Source organism: Mustela nivalis (genome assembly GCF_964662115.1).
Source record: "Mustela nivalis genome assembly, chromosome: 4".
Lineage (NCBI taxonomy): Eukaryota > Metazoa > Chordata > Mammalia > Carnivora > Mustelidae > Mustela > Mustela nivalis.
In genome coordinates this window covers 127,454,279-127,473,173 of record NC_139023.1, presented here as the reverse complement: position 1 = coordinate 127,473,173, position 18,895 = coordinate 127,454,279, and the positions used below count along the sequence as shown (strand labels likewise).

At 39.0% G+C, this 18,895-nt stretch overlaps 1 protein-coding gene across 4 annotated transcripts in view; it reads right to left on the bottom strand.

The window, feature by feature from the left end:
* Window positions 1-18,895, bottom strand: part of RAPGEF2 (Rap guanine nucleotide exchange factor 2) — a 239,437-nt gene that overhangs the window by 147,658 nt on the left and 72,884 nt on the right. For all 4 annotated transcript variants that reach the window (XM_082727766.1, XM_082727772.1, XM_082727773.1 and 1 more), the window contains one exon: window positions 11,640-11,696. In XM_082727766.1, the coding sequence (XP_082583892.1) occupies window positions 11,640-11,696 (57 nt within the window). The remainder of the gene's footprint in view (window positions 1-11,639; window positions 11,697-18,895) is intronic.

Here is an 18,895-nt window from a genome sequence, read left to right as displayed (position 1 = left end):
CTCTACTTATTCCACCCAAACCCACAGGCTGTAACTGTTAGGTGGGAAATAAATCACCGGACCTTTTAAACAAATATCCCAGGAGATTCTTATGTATGGAGATTGTCAACTTTGAAAAACCTTTAGAAAAACTGTCTCGGTATTAAGCCTCAACAACAACAAACAGCAAGGGAAAAAAGTACAACTCTTACCACTATCTACGCAAATATGTTGCAGGTGTTGTATTCACCAGTGTTATCTTAATTTTTTCCTCAAATAATTGTTTTATGCTTTAAAAATATGAGTTAAGGGCTAAAATTATGAGCTAAGGGGAAAGGCTGAATCTTAGAATAAACCTGATCGAGCATCTCCAAATAACCTAAGTTTTAACATCACCAGCAATGGGGAGAAGAGAAAAACCTCAAGATTAAAGAGGGACATATAGCAAAGTAGTACGTTACAGGTTTCTCTGATTAGCCAAACTGGACATGTACAAAAATAGTTTTTTAGACTGAACTAAGAACTGTAACAGACAACTGATTTGATGCCAATACAGCCCATTCTGCATCTATAAAACGAAAGCCACAAAAGCCTAGATGTATGACAAGATACTCTGAGACCTTTTTTTTTTTAATCTCACCAATGGCGAGAAAATGAACCCAAACAAAACAAAACAAAAACTATAAAATAAAAACAGACCATTACAAAATGATCGATTCACTCCCAGTATAATTAGTTAGAAGGACTCTGAAGTAATAAAAAGTGAATGATGCCCTTTAAGAACCAAGGCTAAACCAAAATGGCAAGTACAGACTTAGCATAATGGGGAAGAGGTAAGCATGAAATCTGGTGCCATTCTTTCCCCCACCTTACTGCCTTCTACTCCTCAACACAAACCCACCACTGCTGACTGGCTGCTTTCCTGTCTTTCCTTCCCATCTCTGCCAATTTGTCCAAGATGTTTGCCTTTCTCTACCTTCTTAATCACACTGTACCTGAAAGAAATGGCTCAAATCCTATTTCTTTTTTTTTAATTTATTTTTTATTTATTTTCAGCATAACAGTATTCATCATTTTTTCACCACACCCAGTGCTCCATGCAATCCGTGCCCTCTATAATACCCACCACCTGGTACCCCAACCTCCCACCCACCCGCCAATTCAAACCCCTCAAATTGTTTTTTTAAGAGTCCATAGTCTCTCATGGTTCACCTCCCCTTTCAAATCCTATTTCTTTTTTTTTTTTAAGATTTTATTTATTTTATTTGACAGACAGAGATCAGAAGAAGGCAGAGAAGCAGGCAGAGAGGGAGGAGGAAGCAGGCTCCCCACTGAGCAGAGAGCCCGATGCGGGACTCGATCCCAGGACCCTGGGATCACTACCTGAGCCGAAGGCAGAGGCTTTAACCCATTGAGCCACCCAGGCACCCCCAAATCCTATTTCTTAATTAAAACATTCTCACTCACCATTTTCCAAATTCCAAAATACTTATCCAATTTCATTCTATTTTATACTTTTCTCTATTGAATTCTTAGTCCTGAGGTATCTAAGTGTCCTCCTCCAACTACTTGAACCTCCTTATAGACAGGAACTGTGTGCTGTACCAGGTGGAAACTGGGCACCATTTCAGCTACTATTTGTTCAGGTAGAGCAGACCATGGCATGCTTCTGCTCATAACCCACCGTTCCCTAACAACAGATAGTCCAAACCTCTTAGCATAACACGTGAGGGAAGCAATCTATTGCTCTGCAAAGTGCAAAGCCTTGGGAACATCTGTTCTTTCCCCCCAGCCATATGATCCTGGTGAAGTTAAATTCTAAGACTCTAGTTTCTCCACTGTAAAATGGAGATGTCGATACCTTTTTCACAGATTTAACAAAACAGTATCTATGCAGTGCCTTGTATAATAAGTACACAAAAAAAATACGAGTTCTCTTCGTCTCTTTTCTCCTATCATGACCCTTTCCAAAAGGTCCAACCTACAATTGTACTTTCTGCTCCTAATCCCGAATATCCTATACAGCAAACTTCACCCAGTTCAGCCACACTACACTTTTTTTCCACCAATTCCTCAGGGCCTTTGAACAAATGTGCTGTTCCAGCTTCTAAACAGTACCTTTTATCGAGTAAACTCATTACTCATCCTTTGAATTCCAGGTTAATCACCACTTCCTCTGAGAAGTGTTTTAGTAGCTTTGAAATAAAGTGAGTCACTCTCCTCCTGAGTTCCCAGAGCATTTTGTACATGCCCGTATTAAGCAGCTGCCAGTATCAGAATATTTATTTTAGGAGTCTTCCCCCATTGTTTTTAAACTCCTCTCACTTACCAGTACCCCCAATACATACACTATACAATGCTTGACCAGCACTCAGCTATATTCTTAATGAATTAATTAATAATTTAATAGACACCAGCTCGGATGTGGTATTAAAGTGAAAGTCAGGGGCGCCTGGGTGGCTCAGTCGGTTAAGCGTCAGACTCTTGGTTTCCTCTCAGGTCATGATCATAGGGTCGCGAGATCTGGATGAGCAGGGAGTGGGCCCTGCGTTCAGCACGGAGTTGGCTTGTCCCTCTCTTTCCCCCTGTATTCATGCCCCACCCCCTCCAATCCCCTGCAAAAAATAAAGTGAAAGTCAAAGATGTAAGTTTTAATTTACTAGTAACTAGAGGAATGAAGCCAGGCTGAAAGAACTTCCTTAGCAATATCCTGTAGGTCCACACGGTGGCGATGTCTCCACGTGAAAGAGCTGTGTGTGCTGCTCCACATTCCATATTTAATAAAGCAGGAAGCTAATACAAGTGATCAAATCAAAGTTGACAAGGCGGTTGAAAGAACCATCATCAGCATCAAAAGAAAACGAACTCAGCAAAGATGGCTATTAGCAAAAAAATAACATGAAAAGACTACTTTATTCAGTTGTTAATAGCAATATGAAAATTTAATGGTGTTTTGTGGAGCCCAATCACCCAAAAGAGCTGCTTATGGCAATGAAGGCAAGGAAAACAGAGAAGAAAGACTTGTAATAAAACAGGAGTGGCAGGAGGGGGCAGGCAGCTGTGTGTAAAGATACTTGTCTGATTCAATATTCAGTTCAAAACAGACATCTAGCGGGGAGGGGTGGTGGCAACAAATAGAAACTTAAATACTGGTTAAGAATGGTACCCTTGCAAAACCCAAACGATTTGGGACCAGAAAGTAGTGCTTTCCCAGATGACCTACAAAATTAGGTATGAGGAGGGCATGAGCGCTACAAAAAGTGCACCCCCCATTATAGCAGATCGAGTACAATACGGCACTAGCACAAGTCTGAAGTGATCCAGGGTAGTGTAGAAGAACCTCCACAGTGCTTTCTACTGGCAGCATTAACAAAACATGAAAATCATGGGGAATAAGGATTGCCACCCATTCAGGCAAGCATCAGTAAAGTATGCAAAAATAATGGTTAGGAAGACCATTCAGGGAAGAGGTGGTACATGGCAATCACAGAGAGGCTAGGTACAACCAAGACCTCAAACACCAAACATCCATTTTTTGAATATTTTAGAAAGGATGTTATACCACAATCAAACATCAAAGCTGCTGGCATCCAAGAGATGCAGAGACAGGATTCTTACCACCTTTATTATGTGGGCGACTGGCTCCACATCTGTGGTAAAATATCAGAGAGGGGGCTAAAAAATGAAGACTAACAAAAGTTCCGATAACTAAGTACAAACAACTAACAAGGAGTCTCAGAGGGCCAGCCATGGAGTGGCCCAAACTAGAAAAACACCTGTTTCTTCTCCTGTATCCACTGAGCAGCAGCATCCAACCAGAGGATAAAACCAGAAAACAGAAAATCTTCCCACTTGTTTCTCCTTCTCCCCAACCTATCGTCACATTCCTTTTGCACCTCCCAACCCCCAAGACTTTCAATCGAAGCCGTCTGCTGAAGTTCAGGCCCTCACTGCTGCTTACCTATGCTGCCATTATACTGTTTTGATGGGCTTAGACTTATACTCTCAAAATACAGGATTACGCCAAAAACTAACAAGAAAATGACTTTACTTATTTACAGCAAATTATTCTCTGTTCTTTTACAGGGGTCAGGCAGTCAGTTCACCTCAGAAGTTTTCAATATGCACTTGCGAGCCCCTTGGGACAGTCCAACCCTCCTCTAACCATAATTGCTACTGCTATTGAGCTAAATAGGATTTCCCTTGAACAAAGTGTTCCATGGCTTAAAAAAAGAAATTCAAACAATGGCCACCTTCCAATATACAGATGGCTTTTCAGATACACAATAATTTTAATCTTTTTCAAATACATGACTTTTATTACTGAATTTAGCAAAAAGTTTAATCATAAGTTGTTTTTGGTTTTTGCTCTTCTGATGGGACTGTAAGCTGAAAGACAAAATACGTATGATTTATTTTTGTATGGCCAATGACACAAAGTAAGCTCACAAAATAAATTAATGCAACACAGCATTATAAGTGACCTTAACAATATTGGGTCAAAGAAAAATGAACCCACACTATTTTTATTAAGGCACAAAATATAACATATATTTTAGAGCTCTACCAAGAGTTACAACTGCTTGGCACTCATATTCCTAACTTATCGAGAAGCATTATTTTGTCATAAAATCATACTTCATAATATTTAACAATATATAAATACATAAATTCCCATACTTACAAAAACATTTAAAAAATAGAGGGTAACTTTGTATTCTATTTCCTAAGAGTTCTAAATTATAAGGAAAGTCATTTCACTTTTATAAATAAAAACCTTGAAGGAAAAAAAAGCACCTTACAACATTAAGTTTTTCAGAAAATCCTTATTCTGTACTCAAAGCGCTCAATTATAGAAGCTTAGAACCATGAAAAAGTAAACAGAATCAGAAGAACTCTGAAAACTGATGAAAATATTAAGCTATTTTGAAAAAAAATGTATTTTGAAAATATAAGGAATATAGTAGGCATCCATTTTTTAAAAATTATAATTTACTTAACCAGCAAAATGAACACTATAAACTTTGAAGAACTAATAAAGCCAGAAATCCTATAGGCTCATAAATGGAATCATTCTTAAACATAAAATTCATTTAAAAAATGAAATGAAGGAGTAATGCCTTGGTAGCCTTGAAGTTACTCAAAACACTTTTTTTTAATGAAAGAAAAAAATTCAATGTGGATTACATATTTATTACAATATATCGGTCACTCAGCTACATTAAGGGTGGAGGGGTATTTTGGAGGGCTCAAGAAACAATTTATTAAATTTAAAAGACCAGCCAAATCTGAAAAATTAATGGTTTTGAAAACTACCAATGGGTCATGAAATTAATTACAAAGCTATGTCTTTTAGACTTACACATTGCAGTTGTTTTTGTTGTTGTTGTTGTTTTTTTTTCCCACAACAAACCTGTTCCTCGACTAGAGAAAACTGGTACTCATAAATTAAAGAGAATTGTAGAAATCCTGAAATGGAGTCAAATCCAAAGCCAGATCTGCCCAACCCACTAAACAAGGTCTTGGAGTAAGTGCAATAATACTGCCTAACGATTTATAGCACTATTAACCCGTACTTATCAGAAAGCAGGAAGCCTTATTTACCAACTGTATATTTTCTCAAATAGCTTTTTTTGAGAGTTCAGAGGTCTTTATACACTAATGAGTTTCAGAGAAAATTGACACAAAGAATTTCACATCAAATATGCAGTCAGCTCTTATTACAAAATGAGACCATAAGGAAGGTCTTTATTGGCTGATCTAGAAAAGAAGTATCTTCCTTTGAAATAAATTAAAAAAAAAAAACAGATTAATGCAAATTTCTGTACTAGGCATGGCAAATGTAAACCACAGTCCTTGCCCTGACAGAGTTTAAAATTAAATACAGTTTTGAAAGTTATTTACTCTTCCATTCACCACAAAAACAAAACATTTTTATTGAAAGACTACTAGTAAATATTAAAATACCAATATTGCTAAGAAGCCCTCAAGTATTACCATATGTACATAAAACAATCTTTCTAAGTAAGTCCATATGTTGGTGTGCATACATACACACACACAGGGGTGTGTGTATTTGAATTCTCATACTTACATAGGGCACATGAGTACCTTACAACATGCCAAGCTTGGTGGCCAAACATCCTTGTACTACAATTCTATGCACAGGCTAATTCTTTAAAAATATCATTCCTTTGTATAAATGAAAATCTTAGGTTTCACCATTTTCTTCATACACACATACAAGTATAGCAAAATTATGGAAACATGGCCAAGAAAGATACTTAAAAATTGTGATTATATGTTGCTAGGAAAGAAAGGAGATGTGAAATATTGGGGGGTTTTTTAGGGTTGGTTTGTTTGTTTTTCTTTTTCTTTTTTTTTTTTTTTTTAAGATTTTATTTATCTATTTGACAGAGAGAAATCACAAGTAGACAGAGTGGCAGGCAGAGAGAGAGAGAGAGAGAGGGAAGCAGGCTCCCTGCTGAGCAGAGAGCCCGATGCAGGACTCGATCCCAGGACCCTGAGATCATGACCTGAGCTGAAGGCAGCGGCTCAACCCACTGAGCCACCCAGGCGCCCAGGTTGGTTTGTTTTTTAAAGTGGGGAGTAATGCAACCTAAATAATCGATGGGTAATGTAAAATAAAATAAATGGTTGGCTACATCAGAAAGGAAAAAGTAGGACAGTAATTGGATATGTGCCAAAGAGTCAAAGAAGAACATTCTTATGGATAGCAGAGACTGAGACATTTAGAGATGGGGGCGGGAGGAGAGGTCAGCAGCACAGGAGAAAAGAGGAATAACCACCCTGGGCAGGGAAATGGACCTTTCTTTCCCCTGGAGGGATGGGAGAAACAGGAGGCACCAGCAGCCAGACAAATTGGGCATTTGAGAACAGAAATTGAAGCCTGAAGCAAAATCCCTTGACAAGGAGTGGGAGTGCTTGGTGGCCTTCTAGAGAAGTAACAATTCAGGATAGCTGCTGTAAAAACAGGAAACAAGTCAACAAATGAAAAGACCCGCTACAAGCAATAGCTGAGGCTTGAGGTTCTAAATTGCACATTTACAGATTTAAATCAAAATACTTGAAGAGACTCAATAGGCCTCAATGAAGCTTTTCTTTTCTTTTTTGAAACAATTTCCTCTCCTGCAATAAGGAAAGAAACTCCTTCACAAAATGCTATGGAAACTCTTTTGGAAACTAAAGGATTCAGGCAGACATATATGTGGAAAATGAGCACAGAGATAGAGTTACACATATTTATACTGTGGATATGTGATGTGTGTGTACACTTATGAAAAGCTGTAATGGTTGAATTTCTGATCCAAAGGCTTTTAGCACTTTAAATGTATCTATAAATTAAAACAAGGATGGTTGGCCACTAAAGAAAAACTAACGCTGAAAGGACACATTGTTTATCTCATTTCTGGAATTAAATTCTTTAAGTAAAATATCTCTAAATTAAAGTCCATCAGCTTAGGAATTTATATTATCCAACTCTATTTCCCAAGTGAGCAAAATACAGATAAAATATAGCAGATAACAAATGAAAGGAAGGCAGAAATCACCAGATATTCTCATCCACTGTATAAAGTTCAACTAATTTGATCTTTCTAGTACAGAATAATACTAGAATGTAAATGGACAGTTCTAAATTTTTTAAAGTTCAATTTCATCAGAACCACAATTCTCCCCCTAATCTCGATACAATTTAAAACGCATTTCTGTCATCCGGTTGGTTTATGCTAAAACAGTAACACCGTGGCAGTTAGACATTACTACCATAATGCTTTCCTAACGAAAGTCTAAAGCAACTAAAAAATTGGGAGACCAAAACGCAAATTATCAAAAACACTGATGACAACAATGACAGTAGCAGCTAACGTTTTTTTTGAAGATTTCTTTTTTTTATTTTAGGGGGAGGGGAGTAGGTGAGGAGAGGGACAGAGGGAGATAATCTCAGCAGACTCCCTGAGAAGCAGCTAAAATTTTTATGCACTTACTGTATATGCAATGCTCTACATACTTTATTTTTTTTTAAAGATTTTATTTATTTATTTGATAGAGAGAGATCACAAGTAGATGGAGAGGCAGGTAGAGAGAGAGAGAGAGAGAGAGAGATGGAAGCAGGCTCCCTGCTGAGCAGAGAGCCCGATGCAGGACTCGATCCCAGGACCCCGAGATCATGACCTGAGCCGAAAGCAGCAGCTTAACCCACTGAGCCACCCAGGCGCCCTCTACATACTTTATACACAGTACTGATATTGTTCTCACACCAACACTACAGAGTAGGTACTATTATTATTGTTCCCATTTTATAGATGAGAAAAAAGAGGTACACAGTTGGATCAAAAGAATTTCATATTTACCTGGTGAAATTATTAAAACCATAGACTTAGAAGTTACCAACACACAAACAGAATAAGAAAAAGAAAATACTCATCACTGGGTCATAAAACCAAAGTCTCAAAGTCTTTGATATTCTGGCTACACTACATTCTTAAAGCTTGAGGGAGAACAAGAACAGACAAGTCATTTCCCTCATGAGTTAATAACAACAGGTTCCCCAAAGAGGGATAGTATTAAGTTATCATAGTCTTATATGTACCACCAATACAAATGTTCTTTAATTCTCCAAACTGCATTTACCTGAATTGCTAACAGCAGAAACATGTCTATTCAAAGATCACAGCAGAAAACGTTCTAATTATGCTTCATCATAAGATTGGCCAACTACTAGGGATCTGATTAAGTGATCTACAATTAGTCTCTGAATTTTTGGTCTTAGGAAATCATAATATGCACAGACTTTTCATTGTTACTAATGCTGTCACCTTACTCTAACTAGTCAAATATGAGCAACTGCTACAATCAACTTTATATACAAATTCTAGCCTAAATGCAATCTATTTAGGATTATCTAAAACATGGCTTTGCATTATCAGCATAATTCACATTCACTGTCTAAACTGACTTAAAAAAAAAAAAAACAACTCCGGTATATTTAAAGACACTGTAAATTACCTTCAGTTTAAATGAATGATAAGTAATCACTGCTAGGGACTCAAGATAATAGAGGCAGAATGGATGGTGGGTTTCCACCACCCCGGGGAAACCCGGCAACAGGGAGAGATGATGTGCTCATACTGACTCACACACAAGCACTAGCATTTCTCAGCGTGCCATTTCTTACCATGGCATGAAAATGGCCAGTAAAAGCTGGTGAGTGGTAACAGCTAAGGTGACAGAATCACCAGGTCTAGGCTCAAATCCAGATTCCACTTTCAACGATGAGACCTTGGCAAGTTCCAAGTTCTTTAGCCCCTAAAAGCCTGAGCTCCTTCATGTGTAAAACTAGGGTGATGATAACATCTACCCCAAAAGGCAAACTATAAGAAGTTAATGCATGTAAAGCACTTATTAGACTATGTGGGAGATAGGAAGTCCTTGTTCAATGTCTGCTATGACCTCATCATCAATACTACCAAAACCACGTTTTTGGGTGGTGGGGTGGCGGGTGCGTGACAATAAAGGAATAGAGTTGACACTTCCTGCCACTAGACTGCTTCAATAAATATTACTAATATTCCTCAGAAATTTCCAACCCTGACATTTGTACATCCCATTCCACTGATAGCTTCTAATTGCTCCTAAAAGAAACAAATATTCTAAAATATTTATATCTTAATTTCTTCAAGAATAAAATACGTTAAAGGCATTTGCCTCTTGTTAGTTTTCCCATTAACAAATACATCCTGGTTACTTACTATTCTTCTATACTTGATATACATTCTTTTAATTTCTAGACTAGATATTTACAAATGCCTGTTAAACAGTCTCTAGATGTCATGGTTTCCTACATTATAACCTAAGAATCATCCTAGATCAGATCAGATCACCTATCCCTGACCCCCCCCAATTCCTTCAGTTAGCCTCAGTCCAAGCTTTACTACTTCAATTGTCTCCTCACTAATCTCCCTGCCCAGCCACTCAATCTAATCCACCTCTGTATTTTCAGAGAGACACAGGTATCATCTTTGAGGGGAAGGATGGGGAGGCATTTGGTCATATCATTTTGCTGCTTAAAAACTGGCCACATGGCTACAGATTAAAACAGATGTAAGAAAAACACCAACCAATAAATAAACTATAAAAAAAGAAAAAAAAAAGATTTTTTGAGACAAAGAGATTTTGAATGTTATCATAATATTAAAGAATAATTTTTTTTAAGGTTTGATGATAGTATTGTGGTTAGGTTTGTTTTTTTTTTTAAGTCTTTATCTTTTAAAGATAAAGATACATACCAAAATTGATATGGATGAATTGTTATGTCAGGATTTACTTATAAATAATCCAGCTGGAGGTGGGAGAGGGGGAGTAAGAGATGAAGCATAATTAGCCATCAGTTAACAATGTTGGATGATACATACATGGGGTTCCGTTATACTGCTGTCTTTAATATTGTGAAAATTTACAATTTTCCATAATAAAATGTTATTTAGAAGGGAAAAAACTCATTTCCAATTGCCTAAAGAATCACAACTGGTTATTATTAACAACATATTTACAAGCAAATTATGACTGTGGCCTGACTCTTCTCAATTTATCTTGATGCCCACCCACATGTCAGTGGTCCTAAACTTGCCACAGCATTCAGAACATCAGATCAGGCCCTTTCCCTCTCTGTGTTCCCATATTTACTCTTCCTTCTGCCAAGAAAGTCTCTCTAGACCACCAGATATACTTTTGAAACCTAGTTAAAAGGGCCACTTCTCTAAGACTCTCCCCATTCCCTTCAGGGCTTCCCTTGCACTTCTTCAGCCCTTAGTACCTATCCATTTTCTCAGTTCCTCTGGTTGGTTATTTTTTGTTGTTGTTGTTGTTGTTTTCCTTTTATTCTATTTCTACCTCCTTCAAGAGATTGTAATTACAGCCTCCCTAAGGGGGAGAAGCTGTATTTCATTTATTCCAATAAATACTCCCTATAATATGCATGGAAAGTAGTAATTATTTATTTAATAGTGCTTTGAAAAATGGAAAGTCAACAGAACAACAGCCAATCATGGCAAACATTAATAAAATAGTATGTGCAATAAACCAGTTTATATGTCCTTGATATATTTACCTGCTATATGTTTATCACATTCTTAAGAAAATTATTGTAATTTTTTCAAAAAATATGTTATACATCTTGAAAGAAATATCAGTATTATTTATAGAACAAAATAAGCCCAAAGAGATGTGCACAGCTTATTTTCCTATTTCTGAAAAGGTTACAAACTAAAATATGACACTTATGCTATTATTAAATCTCACTTGATGTGGTTATGGGAACATGTATTTTGTTCTGTTGGAAAGACCACAGTTTCTTATTTCACAATGATAAAAATGTCAAAATATCTGTAATATTAAATAATATCTCTGAACCACAAGTGAGAGATATATAGCTATAGATGGGAACTTAGCAGCAAATGCTGGTAAATTTTTACTTTATGGCAGGTAATAGTTGAAATGTTCTACATTTCTAAATTACAAAAAATAAGTTAATGCAATATTAAGGTAAGACTGACCTAGGTGTTACTAATACTTTTGTGAAACTTTAAGAAATTATTTAGTTATTGCAGTATACACTGTACAAAGAGAAAGAAAACACCTACTAGTATAAAACTTCATTTGCTTCATGTCTTTCATATCTCACAGTCTCACACATTAACCTGTAAAAACAAAACAAAACAGAGACATGAGTTCAACATATGTCATGAGAAAACATTCTATTAGGTTAAAAAGATGAAAGAGCCTTGTAGCCTAGAAAGTTAAGATTACTTTACATGGATTGCCACAATCATTTATTAGCCTCAAGATAAATATTTTTGGTACCCACATTAACAAAATATAATAAAATAAAACTGGTATAGAGATGCTAGAAAAAAACCATTTCTTTAGATGTCAATTCTGCCATGTTTATTTTATAAGGAACAAAATAGTATGTGTTTTACACTTTGTAAATGACATGTGACAAATTAATGTTCTCCGAAGTAAGCAGAAAATGAGAAAAGAACCTAAAAATTAAAAGGGAGAACCTATTAATTTAAAAAATGGTAACGTCATTCATGTTAATGCTACTTACCAGTATGTAATTTCAGACAAAAGTAGGCTTTTATTAACTCAGTATATTTATGACTAATGACTAAATGGAGGTTTTACAACTTAAAGACTCGTTATTTTGGCTGATTCATCCCTCAGGAAAAAATTATGGAAAACATGCATAAATGTTTAAATATTCAAAACTGCCTCAAGAACAGCATCTTCAAGAAGCATCCTATTATATTAAGCCCAAGTAATATTTCCAGAAAACACAGAAATGCAAAAAAGAAAATAACTATTCCTTCTTTTGAAGGAACTAGCAAATTAAAAAAATGGCTATACCAGTAATTATTTCAACAGCACCTTCATTTTGGTCACTGAGGTTAGTGGTCTTCCAATTTGTGAAACTGATCAACCCACATCCATTTTTCCTGTTTGCTAAATCCAATTAACATCACACTCTTGATTTTTCACTTGAAAACCACAACTCTCTTAGATATTCTTTTTCCTTGTTCTTCCTACTACCACTCTATTTCAGAGGTCCTCTCAATCCCTTATATGAAACATTCCAACTCAATGTCACTAACTCCAAGGGGCAGCATCAAACCTTGAAAACACATCATTAACACAGAGACTGAATCACACCAATTCATAAGGAAAGGTAAGAGTTGTTGGGTGAGCCTGGTGTTGGGTATTAAGGAGGGTACATATTGCATGGAGCACTGGGTATGATGAATAAACAATGCATCTTGGAACTTTGAAAAAATAAAATAAAGTTTAAATTAAAAAAAAAAAAGAAAGAGTCACAATTAATGGTCTAAAAATACTTGGTCTTAAATTACATAGCATTGTTTCCCATTAGAATGAACGAAGGATCCTTGCCCCAACCTCTTCACTGAATCTCATTCCTTTTACAGGAGACCCCGCATTCCTTCAGGTTTACCTCCTTCCCCACATCACCATCTATTTCTACCTCTCTCCTAAGTCACTTCCTTTACTAAATTAACACGTCTAAGCATCAACTGTTGTGTGGGGCAGGGGGACACCTCTTTTGACCACATATCTTCATCCAACTATTATTCACATTTTGCTTTTCCCGTGACAGGTACTCCTTTGACAGCATATATATTATTCTCTCTCCATTTCCTCACCCTCTTAGCACTACTCCATCATTTGCTCCCTGAAACTCCAAAGAAAGGCTCTAAACGTTATTAGCATCCTCTATGTTATCTAAATCCTTTCTGTCCTTATCTTAATTCCACCTCTCAGCTGACTCCGTTTTTCCTTACATCATCATCTCAAGGCTTCCTGTCTTCAGTCTTCTGGTTTTCTTCTTAACTTCTTAGTCATTTTTCCTGTCTCCTTTGGATTCTCCCCCATTCCATTCCTCTACCTATCTTCTAAATGTTTTAAGTTCCTGTCAACCTCTTCTCCTCTGCACCATGTAATCTCATCCAGTTTGTGATTTTAAATTTAACCTATAAAGGGATGACTTTCCAAACAATGCCCCACACCTAGTCTCTAACCATGATATAAACTCATCTAAAGGCTACTCAACGTAGCCATTGGCTGTGTAACAGTGGTTTTATGTACAAAATGTCCAAAACAGATCTTAAATTTCCTTCCCAAGAATTTGCTTTCCTACAATCAGTAGTACCCAATTGTTTAGGCCAAAAATCTTGAGAGTCATTACCCTTGACTCCTCCCTTTTCTTCATATCCCATCTCTCTGCCAACACCTATTTCCAAAATATCCTCTCAAATTGACCAAGTCTACAAATGTAGACAATAGCTTCTACGTTTATATACCTATTGTCCATTCTCCACATGACTTCTAGAGAAATCTTTCTAAACATTAAGTCAGATCACCTTGTACTTCTGTTCTTGATTTCCACTACCTACGGAATAAATCCAAACTCCTTATCCTTGGTGCCTTCATGCACAAAGCCTATTCCCATGGCAGAGTATGTGGGGCATCACTACACTGTGGAGATTTCTGCATAGCTGCCCTGACTCAAATGTTACCTCCTTTGACTACAAAGTCAGAGCACTCCAGCACCTGTTCTTACGTGTATGGTAAGTGCTGGAAGGCTTATTTGTACAAACACACCCTAAATGCTCCCACTAATCACGATCCTGGGATTACAGATATTCTGTCCTCCCTCTATATTCCCACCAAGCAGAATGTAGAGAAGAAAATGTTCAGCATTCAAGGTCAGGGCACTGGGGGATGAAGCATCTCCTTTGTAACAAAGAGTGTCTGGATGGCAGGCCTTGAGTTCTTTGGAATACTGGCCATGCAGGAAGGGGATGGGCTCAGAGAGTTGCTGAGCTGGTTGCTATAGAATACAAGGGTGCTGCATGTAGATCTCTGCAACAGATACTTTGTGTCTAGGCTGACACTTCAGGACTCCCTGTAATAAGTTCCCCCAATAAACCTATCTCACTGGCTGTCTCCAGGTCATTTCTTTGGCCTCACAGGACAATCACCCACCAATGGCTTAGAGTCTGTTAGAAGTATGGACTACACAAGTGGTGAGCCAGCCAGGAAGCCGGGGTGGGGAGGGCCGGGGGGTACACATGAGCACCAACATGTGGGAAATGGAACAGGGAAATTTGCAAGGGAAATCCGAGGTTAGCCATCCACATATATGTGGAGCACTATAGCCACTATCCTTGATTGGGTAAGCCTACCACATGAGTACAGGAATACCCCTGAAAATACCAAAGGGTCTAAAGGAAATTTTGACAAGATAAATGTGACTAAGAAAAGGATCAATGTTCAGCTGCCATAGTTGGATGACCCCTCCCATCTGTGTGACAGCCTTGAAGAAAGTAAGGAGAAACTGCCTTTAGAGAGGATTTCTAGATTAACATAAATGACACTGTAGAGTGTGAGGGGACTGGAGCCACATGTCTGTCACATGTAGAACTTACCATATATATATTGGTCTAATAGAAACAGAGTGTTTTGGCTCTGGTTGAAACTGGTGCCAAATTTACTCTCCTTTATGGAAATAACTACTTTCAAAGGTCCATCTCTGCCATCGATGATGACGGGGGGTGGTATCGTCTAAATGAAGCCGACTACAGCAAGTGCAGACAGGACAGCTCTCCCCAAAGCCCCATTCAGTCAATATAACCCCAATGCCCAAATATATTCTAGGAATGGATGTCCTCTCAGGACTAACATTACAGACTACTGTAGGGGAATTCAAATTGAGGGTGCACTTGGTCAAACAAATAAGAAGAGATACAAAATGGACAGCTATAATAAATACTACTTGTCCCACAGAGGATGATGGCAATTAAACCATATCACCTCCCAGGAAGCCATGAAGTAATCACAGGCATGATTAAGGAACTAGCCAATGTGAGCATTATATGATCAACTCATGGTCTATATAACAGCCTCATCTGGCATGTGAAGAAACCAAATGGAATGTGGAGAATGTGGATTACAGAGAACTAAATAAGGCAGTACCCCCTCTTCATGCAATTGTGCCCAACATCATGTCACTTGTTGACTTGAATTGGGCAAGTTCTAGGTACATATTATTATGTGTTAGACCTGGTTAGCACCTTTCTCAGTATTCCCATAGCCCCAGAAAGCCAAGAGCAATCCGCTTTGACCTGGTAAGAACAGACATTCCTCATCCTACCACGGGGTATTTATAGAGCCCCAAGACTTGCCATAGCTTGGCGGCCAGTGACCTAAGTCACTAGGCAATTCCAGAGGCAGTTGGTCTGTTTCATGACACTGATGATCTAATGTTAACTTCTCAGTCTTTTTCTACTTTGCAGTCCGCTGCACCAGAATTGCCTTCTCACCTAACAAGTCAAGGATGAGCAGTCAACAAAAAAAAATACAAGGCCCTGGCTCACTGGATAAGACAAAAGATGTTTCTGTAGCAAGTGTTGATAAAATACAGGTACACTCGTGCCCCACCATCCCAAAGCAGTTACAAACTTTCATAGATCTCTTAGGGTATCGGCTTCAGTTTACCCCTTGCCTGGCTCACCTGCTTCTGCCCCTTCATAGACTGGTTTAAAAAGGAGCTAAATGGGACTAGTCCTCAAAGACAAGGCAAGCATTTAAACAAGCCAAAATGGCTATTAAATAAATACATGGAAGCCTTAAGTATTCTCGTACAGGGACAGCCATATTAATTGGATGCAGCCAGTTACCCAGAAGGGTCTGAATGGAGCTTGTGGCAACAGCAAGGGCAAAAACGTGTGCTATCAGGTTTCTGTTCACATTTATAAAAAGGAGCTGAGACCCAATACAGCATTTTAGAATAATAGCTCTGTGCTATTTACCATGCCTCACGGTAAGTAGGAAACATAACTAAAGGGATCCCAGTAACTGTTCACATCCAATATCTTATAGCAGGATTGCTGCAAAAGGCCAAATCAGGCAGCACCCAGGCCCGAACTAGCTGAATGGCATGCCTACCTTCAACAATGTAGTACCTTGACACACAACCCCCTTTGTGTGGAGCTGTACTCCATTCTTGGCCCCGTAACTTATGTTTACACAGCCATTAACTGACATAGCAGAGCCACCATGACTGCCATCATTTTGTGCTGGATGGGGACAGACCCATTCCTAAGCATGCCTGGTCACTGATGGCTCAGCAAGGGTCAAACCCTGCACCTGGATGGCCATTGCCATCCAACCCTCAACTGAAAGAATCTTCAAAGACTCTAGCACTAGACATAGTAGTCAGTGGGCCAAACTGTGAGCAGCATTGGTGGTGCTGCTCCACGAGCTGACCCCCTCTGTTATATACACAGAGAACTGACCATGTGGCTTCTCCAATGGAAGGCACAAGACTAGAAGGTAATGGAGCACCCACTCTGGGGCAACATGTAGAAGGACATTCTCCAGCAATTATGAGGTATGAACATCACTACTGGCCATGTAGATGCACACCCAGTATGCACCCCACCTGATAACTAACAAGCTGATTAGCTGGCCCAAGGCTACCTCCTAGAAGAGATGCCAACAGAAGATGTTACCACCTGGCTACACAAGAAGACAGGACATCAAGGACAACAGACCTTGTGGGCCATTGCTAAGAACTGGAGCTAACTGTGGTGTTACAAGACATTGTAACCCTCTGCTAACAATGCTCAACCTGTCTTCAGAAACAACCATGACCTCTGCCAAGAGACACTAGACAAATAGCAAGGGGTGGCACCCCATTCGGAGATGGCAGACTGACTACATTGGTCCACTACCCTTTCTCTGATGGCTGCTGTTATACTTTGATGTGTACTGACACTTAATTACGACTCCTACAAGCCTACCCCAGTAAGCATGCTAACCAAAAGGCTAACATCCGCAGTCTAGAACAGCTATGTGCTGCCTATGGGGTATCACTGATATCGACAGCAACCAAGGCTCCCAGTTTACACAACATGAAGTGCAAGAGTGGGCCAACACTCAACATATCCACTGGCATTTCCATCTACCACACAATCCCACGGCACCTGGACTGAAAGAACGTGTGAACTGGCTGTTGAAACAACAATTGCAACAAGAAACGCATTCACTGGCCCTCTGGACAAGCTACCTGTCAAGAGCTATATGGGCATTAAATTAACATGTACATTCTAATCAGTCCAGTGCCTACACTCTACTCACTCAAGGACCTGATGTCAGTCTTAGAATACAAGTAGACAGCATGCTGGAAGGATGTTCTCTGCTGCAAGTAGAGGCACAAGATAACCTTCTATTGTCCCTGCTGCAAGATCCACCCACAGGGGAACATATAATTAAATGGCCCTGGAAGTGATAAAGAAGTCCACAGTGGTTCGGGTTTTTGGCCCAGTGGCGAATAGGACAAGAACAGGACCTATAACGATCATCCCAATTCTTCATCCCACTCCACCAAAGACAATGAAGGTACACAAGCCCAGGCTTCTCATAAAAAAATAATACTACTGGGGCACATGGGTGGCTCCGTAGGTTAAGCACCCAACTCTTGATTTTGGCTCAGGTCATGATCTCAGGGTTCTGAGACCTGAGCGCCATGCTGGGCTCTATGCTGGGTGCAAAGCCTGCTTAGCAGTCTTGCCCCCCACCTCTAAAAAAAAAAAAAAAAAAGACACTATCATAATCACCTTATGGAACATTATTATACCCCCACCATCCTTTTCAGATCTGCCCCACTGTGTAACAGAGGGAAGGCCTACAATTGGGTACTATAAACCTGGAGCCAAACCACAATTATGGGTGGTGTCATCCCAAAACAACACTGCCTACTGCTTTCTAGTAAGCAATCATGACCTGCCTCTTCTGGTGGCTACTGAACAGCTTACTTTTTGCCTTTAGACTCTGCATGGGGGACCTATTTGCCAGTTGGGTCCTGACCATAGCTTCTATACAGAATAAAACCAACTGTTGGGTATATAGTGAACTCTCCCCTCCCTCTCAGCAACTGCAGGCTTCCTCTGGCAAAATGTTTCTAGAATTTCTTTTCTTTTTTTTTTTTTAGGATTTATTTATTTGACAGACAGACATCACAAGTAGGCAGAGAGGTGGGGGGGGGGGCAGGCACCCTGCTAAGCAGAGAGCCCATTGTGGGGCTCAATCCCAGGACCCAGAGATCATGACCTGAGCCGAAGGCAGAGGCTTAACCCATTGAGCCACCCAGGTGCCCCTGTTTCTAGAATTTCTTAGCCATTTGTGTTCTCCTATTATTTGGATACTGTGGCTTGTACTGTTGTTGTGATTTAGTTGCAATGTACTTCGGCATACTTGGTCCCACAGACACTGTGAAAGAAGAGAAAATTTAAAAATGTATAGGCCATGGGCACCTGGG